This window comes from Anolis sagrei, chromosome X, assembly GCF_037176765.1.
Source record: "Anolis sagrei isolate rAnoSag1 chromosome X, rAnoSag1.mat, whole genome shotgun sequence".
NCBI lineage: Eukaryota > Metazoa > Chordata > Lepidosauria > Squamata > Dactyloidae > Anolis > Anolis sagrei.
The window spans coordinates 29,632,176-29,641,128 of record NC_090034.1 but is presented as its reverse complement, the minus strand read 5'-3'; the positions used below and the strand labels follow the sequence as shown (position 1 = coordinate 29,641,128).

General features: G+C 39.4%; 1 protein-coding gene across 1 annotated transcript; it reads right to left on the bottom strand.

Moving 5' to 3' along the window:
- Positions 1-1,673: 1,673 nt before the first annotated feature.
- FOXN4 (forkhead box N4) lies at positions 1,674-8,010 on the bottom strand. Its single transcript, XM_067473668.1, has 8 exons — positions 7,902-8,010; positions 6,129-6,178; positions 5,954-6,034; positions 4,851-5,005; positions 4,440-4,536; positions 4,100-4,322; positions 2,851-3,243; positions 1,674-2,158 (listed from the first exon to the last, which is right to left on the bottom strand). The coding sequence occupies exons 1-8, from the start codon at positions 8,008-8,010 to the stop codon at positions 1,902-1,904; spliced, it is 1,365 nt and encodes a 454-aa protein (XP_067329769.1). The 3' UTR covers positions 1,674-1,901.
- Positions 8,011-8,953: the final 943 nt, after the last annotated feature.

The following is an 8,953-nucleotide window of genomic DNA, read 5'->3' as shown; positions in this document are numbered from 1 at the left end:
TGCCAACCTAGCAGTTCGAAAACATGCAAATGTGAGTAGATCAATAGGTACCGCTCCGGCAGGAAGGTAACAGCGCTACATGCTGTCCTGCTGGCCACATGACCTTGGAGGTGTCTATGGACAACGCCGACTCTTTGGCTTAGAAATGGAGATGAGCACCACACCCCAGAGTCAGACATGACTGGACTTAATGTCAGGGGACAACCTTTACCTTTACCTATATATGTATAATTATATATAAATAAAAATGTTTTTAGTCTGTACAGTGCTGGTGGTGAGCAATAATAATAGTAATATACAATAATATATAAATCTATATATATGTTAGTTTTAAATGTCATTTTTTGTGGGAAAACCATTTTGCTGGTCCTTTTGTTCATTTGAAGTTGAGATTCATTTGTCATATTTTTGTCCTAAATGTTATGTACATTTATACATACAGAGACAATGAGAGAAAATTCTCACATTTTATTATTAAATTATCAAAACGGACAATGGTTATAGATAGTACATTTTAATGACAGTTTACTATCCCAAGTTATTGCAACATGATGTGGAGACTTTAAACAATTAAATTAAGTCATTTATAAACACGAGTTTTATGATAGTTGAAAATCCAGTTCCATTTTATTTCATAGGAAATAAATTATAAATAAGATTTACAAACTGTAACACTGCCTAGAATCAAGAAAAATATCCTACTCAAGTCTAAGTATCAAACTCTACATTCCCTTAAAAAAGTTAATCCCTAATATATTTCAGGATCAATTTTTTTGTTTTATTACATTATTTCAGTTTCTGAGATCAGCTTCTTTCCTTCCGTGATATGAAAAGATGATTTTAATTGTCCATGGATTTATGAGTCTATATGACGCAAAAGTAGAGCTGTCCATAGGAAGTCAACGTTCATCTTAGTAAGTCAATGTTGGCCATAGGAAGTCAATGTTGGTAATCGAAAGTCAGTGTTGATCTTGATAAGTCAATGTTCATCTTAGTAAGTCAGTGTTGAATATAGGAAGTCAATATTCATCTTGGTAAGTCAACACTGGTCACTGGAAGTCAACATCGACCATTGGAAATCTGTTAATCTTGGTACAACAACATCAGTCATAGGAAGTCAACGTTGTCCATTGGAAGACAACATTCATTTAGCAAATCAATATTCATCATAGGAAGTCAATGTTGGCCATTGGAAGTCAACATTCATCTTGGTAAGTCAACATTGAACATAGGAAGTCAGTGTTGGCCATCAGAAATCAAGGTTCAGCTTGATAAGTCAATGTTGACCATAAGATTTCAGCATTCAACTTGGTAAGTCAACATTGGCCATAGGAAATCAGCGTTCAGCTTGGTAAGACAATATTGATAACGAAGTCAACTGTAACCACCAGAAGCCAATGGTGAGTATAGGAAGTCAACGCTCAGCTTGGTGCGTCAGTGTTGACCATCAGAAGTCAACAGTGACCATCGGAAGTCAACAGTGAGCATAGGAAGTCAACATTCAGCATAGTGTGTCAGTGTTGACCATTGGAAGTCAACAGTGACGATCGGAAGTTAACGTTAAGTCTATATTGAATAGAGAAAGTCAACGGTAACAATTGGAAGTCAACTGTGAGCCTAGGAAGTCAACATTGACCATAGGAACTCAATGGTGACCATAGAAAGTCAACGTCCAGCTTGGTAAGTCTACATCAGTTACAGGAAGTTAACCTTGACCACCGGAAGTCAACAGTTGAGCATAGCATTGTGCAAAGTGGACAATCAAGTTGACCATAAAGAGTTGTGCTGAATTTGATGTCCATTTGGGAAGCCAAAGTTGGTTATCATGCCTCCATGGTCAACTCTAGTGCTTGATGTTTCTTGATAAGGAAGGAAGAGACGAGTGAGATCCTGAGTGCTGCTCAATGGAGGGTGATGGGCTTGTTGCCTTGGGTGCCAAGGTAGGGCGCGGAAGAAACGGTGGCATCCAGCGTGGCGTACGTGGTGTAGAGGCCAGTCACTTGCAAGTCCGCAAAGGAGTGATCACTTCCACTGCAGGTGGGGTTCAGACCAGCAGCAGAGGCCAGGTCGCAGTCAGACAGAGGCAGTGGAGAGTTGCTGAAGGCCCCCAGGCTGTCCAGGTTGAAGCTCTCATCCTTTATCTCATCCCAGATGTTTCCTAGAAAGCAATGAGGGTCAAAAGAGATCATAGGGGTCTTAGTAGACCACAAACTGAGCCAGTTAGAGAACTCAAATGTAATCCTCGGCTGCATCAATAGACTAGTATCTAGATTGAGGGTAGCCATATTGTACTGGTGTGTTTTGGGCTATATAATAATAATAATATTGATGTTGCCATACCAGGTGACAGCCGCATTGAGGAAAAACAACCGGAAAAACTCAGCCGCTATCAAGACCTCAAAATGGAACTGCAAAGGCTCTGGCATAAACCAGTAGAGGTGGTCCCAGTTGTAATTGGCGCACTGGGTGCCGTGCCAAAAGATCTCAGGTGGCATTTGGAAACAATACACGTCGACAAAATCACAATCTGTCAACTGCAAAAGGCCACCTTACTTGGATCTGCGTGCATCATTCAAAAATACATCACAGCCCTAGACGCTTGGGAAGTGTTCGACTTGTGATTTTTTGATACTAAATCCAGCATATAGATCTCGTTTGCTGTGACATACTGTGCTTTTGTCAGTAAAATAATAATAACATAATGTATAATAAAAATATAATACTGCAATGTAATGTAATGTATAATAACCTAATCTATTTATAATATAATAATAATACTGCAATGTATTGTATAACACAAGACCATTATATTACATGGTCCTGTGTTGGGAACCTGTAGAGGCCACTTACCTTGGAGGGCGAAGTCCATGATGCTGGGGTCCAGGGCATCCACCTCGGCATTCATGTCGGTCATGACAGCACTGAGGAAGTCAGGGCCGCGGAGGAGGACTTCATGCGGTGGTGGCGGCGGCGGCATCATGGGTGGCGGGAGGGGGCTGCTATGCCCCATGCCGCGGAGGGCGTGGAGCGGTGGGGTCTGCGCAGGGGCTGGCGAGTCGGGTGCCATGCAGGACTGAGCCTGGACCTGGTGATGCAAGGACATTGGAGGCAAGGGCAGCGCCATCACCGGTTGTGGAGGCGGTGGTTGCGCAGGTCGTGACACAATGTTCCGGGCAGCTTCCACTTCAGCTGGCTTTCTCCTGCAGTTCTCTGGCCGATCCGTGATTAGTTTGTCCAGCTCTTCTATAGTAAGAGAGATGGACATGGGTGTTGGAGAAGGACCTCTTAGTATATTTCAAGATAGAGGAAATATCCTCTCAAGAAGGGTCTAGTCCTTCATATAGCTTTGATCTGACCAATAACTGGTTTTATATACCCGGGTGCAGACACCAAGAAGGCTCTGTTCTCTCCCTATGGAGATGTATGGATGAGAAGAACCTTCCAGAAGATCTCAACTTGTGGCCATCAGAAGCCATTGTTCATCTTAGTAAGTCAACATTGACCATCAAGGTTCAATGTTCATCTTAGTAAGTCAACGTTGAACATAGAAAGTCAGTGTTGGCCATCGGAAGTCAACATTCATCTTAGTAAGTCAGTGTTGGCCATAGAAAGTCAACGCTGGCCATCAGAAGTCAACGTTCATCTTAGTAAGTTAACGTTGGCCATAGGTAGTCAATGTTCATTTTAGTAAGTCAATGTTGAACATAGAAAGTCAATGTTGGCCATCGGTCAATGTTCATCTTAGCAAGTCAACATTGACCATAGGAAGGCAACATTGGCCATCGGAAGTCAAGGTTCATCTTAATAAGTCAATGTTGGCCATAAGAAGTCAATGTTGGCCATTGAGAGTCAAGGTTCGTCTTAATAAGTCAACGTTGGCCATATGTCAACAATGTTGACTTCATTGGAACTTAACATTGGCCATAGGAAATCAGCGTTGGCCATCAGAAATTAACATTCATCTTAGTAAGTCAACGTTGGCCATAGGAAGTCAACATTCATCTTAATAAGTCAACATTGGTCATAGGTAGTCAACATTCATTTTAATAAGGCAACACTGAACATAGGAAATCAACGTTGGCCATTGAAAGGATCTCACCTGGGTTGGCCATGCTCCTATGGATGGCGGGGAGGTCCTTCCGCTTCCACTTCTGCATCTCCTCCTCCATCTTGCCGATCTTGGCTGGGTTCAGGGCCCAGAGGCAGCCCTTGCGTGAGGAAGAAGCAGAAGAAGAAGAAGAGGCCTTGCTCTCTACCTTTGTGAAGCACTTGTTGAGCGAGAGGTTGTGCCGAACGGAGTTCTTCCAGCCATCAGGCGCCGTCTCCAATGGAAGGAAGGAAGGGAAAAGTAACCTCGAGTTACCTCAAGGGGCCTTGGGGTCAAAGGAGGAGGAGCTACAGAGCACATGGGCACCTACCTATTCCAGCCATTGGCTTACCTTGAAATACGGGAAGTGCTCCTTCATGAAGCTGTAGATCTCGCTCACGGGAAGGCTGCCCGTCTGGCTGTTCTTCAGCGCCATTGCAATCAAGCAACTATGAGAAAATAAAAATGATTATCATTCTTACTATTATCACTTCTATTACTGCTATTATTATCACTACTACTATTATGTTATTGTTATTATTACTATTACTTTTTATCACTGTTCTCAATGCTCTAATTACTATATTATTACTATTATTATACTATAATTGTTACTATATTATTATTATTATTATTGGAACACATTTGGTGGCCTCCAATCCAATTGCCATCTAAGGCTGACCTGGCATAGCATTCCCAAAGGGGACCATATTTGGCACCTATAAGACATATACATCCTATAAAACCTATAGAAGAGACTTACCTGTAGGAATATATGGGTTTGGGGTAATGCTTGGGGTGCATTTCCTGTGCATTGTTATTGAGCGGCGCAATGCGCGGCGGCGCATATTGTGTCTGTTGCTGTTGCTGCTGCAGCGCATAGGAAGAATGGCTGTAGATGGAGGCCTGCGGAGGACACTGCGAAATAAAAGGTAAATAAACATTCATCAATCAGTCAATCCTCTCTCTATATATATATCTTTAACTACATTTTATTTGTATGTTTTATATTACTATAATAATTATTATTTATTATATATTAGATATTTAATTACCTAATTTTATTATAATATATATATATTATTTTGTTTTATTATATATATTACACTGTATTATATATGCATTATATAATTTTAATATTATATATTTATATAATTTTATTATATTATGTTATTTAATTATATTATATTTATATTATTATACAACAATATTTTGTTATTTATTCCATATATTACTTATTCATGATATTTATTATATTATTAGGTAAAGGTAAAGGTAGTCCCCTGACATTAAGTCCAGTCATGTCTGACTCTGGGGTGTGGTGCTCATCTCCATTTCTAAGCCGAAGAGCCAGCGTTGTCCGTAGACACCTCCAAGGTCATGTGGCCGGCATGACTGCATGGAGCGCCGGAGCGGTACCTATTGATCTACTCACATTTGCATGTTTTTGAACTGCTAGGTTGGCAGAAGTTAGGGCTGACAGCGGAAGCTCAAGCCGCTCCCCGGAATCGAACCTGCGACCTTTCGATCAACAAGCTCAGCAGCTCAGTGCTTTAACCCACGGCGCCACCGGGGGCTCCATATTATATTATATTATATTATATTATATTATATTATATTATATTATATTATATTATATTATATATATTGTTATATATAATATCATAATATAACAAAATATAATATATTATATTATTAATATATATATATTATATTTTGTTATATTATGATATTATATATAACAATATATTATAATAGTATAATAGTAAAATAAATATAATAATAAAATAATATATAATTCTGTTATATATTATCTATTACTATATTTATCATATTATTTTGATTATATTTCTATTAATCGTATACCTGTTGCGCAATGGTGAAGGCCTGCTGCTCCTGGCAAGATGGCGGTGGCGGTGGAGGGAAGAGCGGTGCATAACGGCTGACCTAACAGGAAGTGAAAGTGTTAACTTCCTCCTTGACCTGACCTTTGACACAGCCATTAGAAGGGCAAGGAGAGAGGCAGGGGGGTCACACTCACAGCACTGAGTCCCAGGATGCTTTGTGGCAGAGAGGAGGCCAGCAGACGCCCTGTAGGCAGGCACAGAAAACAACACATTATTATTATTATTATTATTATTATTATTATTATATAGTAATAATATGTTCATTAAGGGATTCTGGACATGGCCGAAGGCTTGTTGAAATAGCCATATCTTCAGATGTATTGGAAGACTTGGAGAGTGGGGGCTTGCCTAAGTTCCCTGGGAAGGATGTTCCAGAGCCAGGGGCCACCACTGAGAAGGCCCCCTTTCACCAACCTCACTAGAGATGGAGGTGGGACCGAAAGGAGGCCCTCCCTGGCAGATCTCAGAACCCATGCTGGTTCATAGGGGGATGCGGTCTCGAAGATAGATTGGACCCAAAGCATATAGGGCTTTGTAGATAATAACCTGCACTTTGAATTGGGACCGGAAACTTATTGGCAGTAGGGGCATTGTGAGCTCCCTATAGCTGGTTCCAGTTAGTAGCCTGGCTGCTGATTTTTGCACCAATTGCAGTTTCCCAGCCATTTTCAAAGGCAGCCCCACATAGAGTGCATTGCAGTAGTCCATTCTAGACGTAACTAAGGCTTCTCGAGGTACGGTCGCAAGTAGTGCCCAAGCTTTAACTGTGCGAAGGCCCTCCTGGCCCCCGCCAACACCTGAGCTTCAAGCATCAGATGACCCCCAGACTGTGGACCTGTGTCTTCAAGGGAAGTGTGATCCCATCCAGCATAGGTTGCCACCCTATACCCCGATTGGCCTTGCGGCTGACCAGGAGGACCTCTGTCTTGTCTGGATTAAGTCTCAGCTTCTTAGCCCTCATCCAGTCCATCACTGCTGCCAGGCACCGCCCCATAATCCAGGGGGCTTCCTTGGATTTCGGTGGAAAGGAGTAATAGAGTTGTGTGTCATCTGCATAGAGATGGCACCCAACTAGATGTAGATATTGAAAAGTATGGGGGAGAGAATGGAAGCTTGTAGAACCCCACAGGTCAACGGCCAGGGATCTGAGCAGGTGTCCTCCAGCATCACCATCTGGAAACAATTCTCCAGGAAGGAGCAGAGCCACTGCAGAGCAATGCCCCCAAGGCCCATTCCGCAAGGCTGACCCAAAGGATACCATGGTGAATGGTATCAAAAGCCACTGAGATGTCCAAGAGAACCAACAAGGACACACTCCCCCCTGTCTAGTTCTCTGCAGAGGTTGTCCACCAAAGGGACCAAAGCTGTTTCCGTTCCATGACTAGGCCTAAAACCAGACTGCGAGGGATCAAGATGATCAGTTTCATCCAAGTAACCCTGGAGCTGAGAAGCCATATTTTAGTATAATATAAAATAAATATAATAATATGATATATAATATAACAATATATTATAATAGTATATTAAATATAATAATAATAATAATATAAATAATATTATATTATCATATAATAGTATAATAAATGTTATAATAAAAATAATATAATATTATAATAAGTATAATAACATAATAAATATAATAACATAATAGAATAAATATAATATAGTATATGAAATATAATAATAAAATAATAAAATAAGATATAACATAAATTAATAAAATAGTATATTAGTACAATAAATATAATAAAAATAAGATTATAATATGATAAATATAATAGCATGATACTATAATAAAATATATTATTTTAGTACAATAAATATAATAAAATATAATATTAATAAATATAATACATATAATGTATTCTAATAAAATAATATTAATAATATTAACAATAATAGGGTACCTGTGTGTTGTGGGCGGGCCCTGCTCTGTAGACGTGGGACATCCACAGAGGTCAGCCAGGAGAGGCACTGCAAATCTCCAGCAGCAGGAGGAGGAGGCGGCTCATCCATTGCCCTACACGCACATACAAAAGAGAGACATAGTTTGCCTCCTTTAATCTATCTGTCTGTCTGTCTGTCTGTCTATAGAGAAAGACCGGAGAGCCTTTGCTCTGGGCCTATGCAAAGCTTGATTTAGGTCTCAGTTCTCCAAAGGCCAAGGGTTCCTCATGGAGAAGTTTTTATAGTATAAATATTCGCTCCAATGACTTTTGGAAAATAATAATAATATATTATATTTTTATAATATAATATTTGTTTTATGTTATTATTATGTTATGTTATTACTCATTATATTTATTACATATATAATATATATTAATATAATATTATATAATATAAATAATATAATAATGTAATCATATTATATAATATATAATATTGAGTATGTAATATATATTTTCATGTCAGGACTTGAGAAACTGCAAGTTGCTTCTGGTGTGAGAAGAATAAATATAATGAAGATTGTTTACTTACTTATTATCTATTAATAAAATAATAATATAATATAATCATATAATAAATATATACTATATGATATTGAGTATATTACTATTTAATTACACACACACACACACACACACATATATATGCCTTCAGGCATGTAATGCAATGCCATGGAATGTGACACAGAATAATAATAATAATAATAATAATAATAATAATAATATAAATGAAGTAAAGCGATAAAATGAAGCGGTTGCCCTTTAAGTAAGGCAGGCGGTCAGGCCTGCAGCCGTTGGGCGCCCTTTGTCCTTGGTGGGGCACGTGTGTCCCCTTTGGTCCCCCATTGTTTCCTCCTATTAATTAATGAAGGAATGAATGGGGAGGAAAGAAGGAAGGCCATCTGTTGGCCCCAAAGTGCAGAGTAGAAGACAATGGGATTCATGAATGGATTGAACTGGATGGATGGATGGATGAAGGAAGGAAGGAAGGAATGAGGTCACAAGGGAGG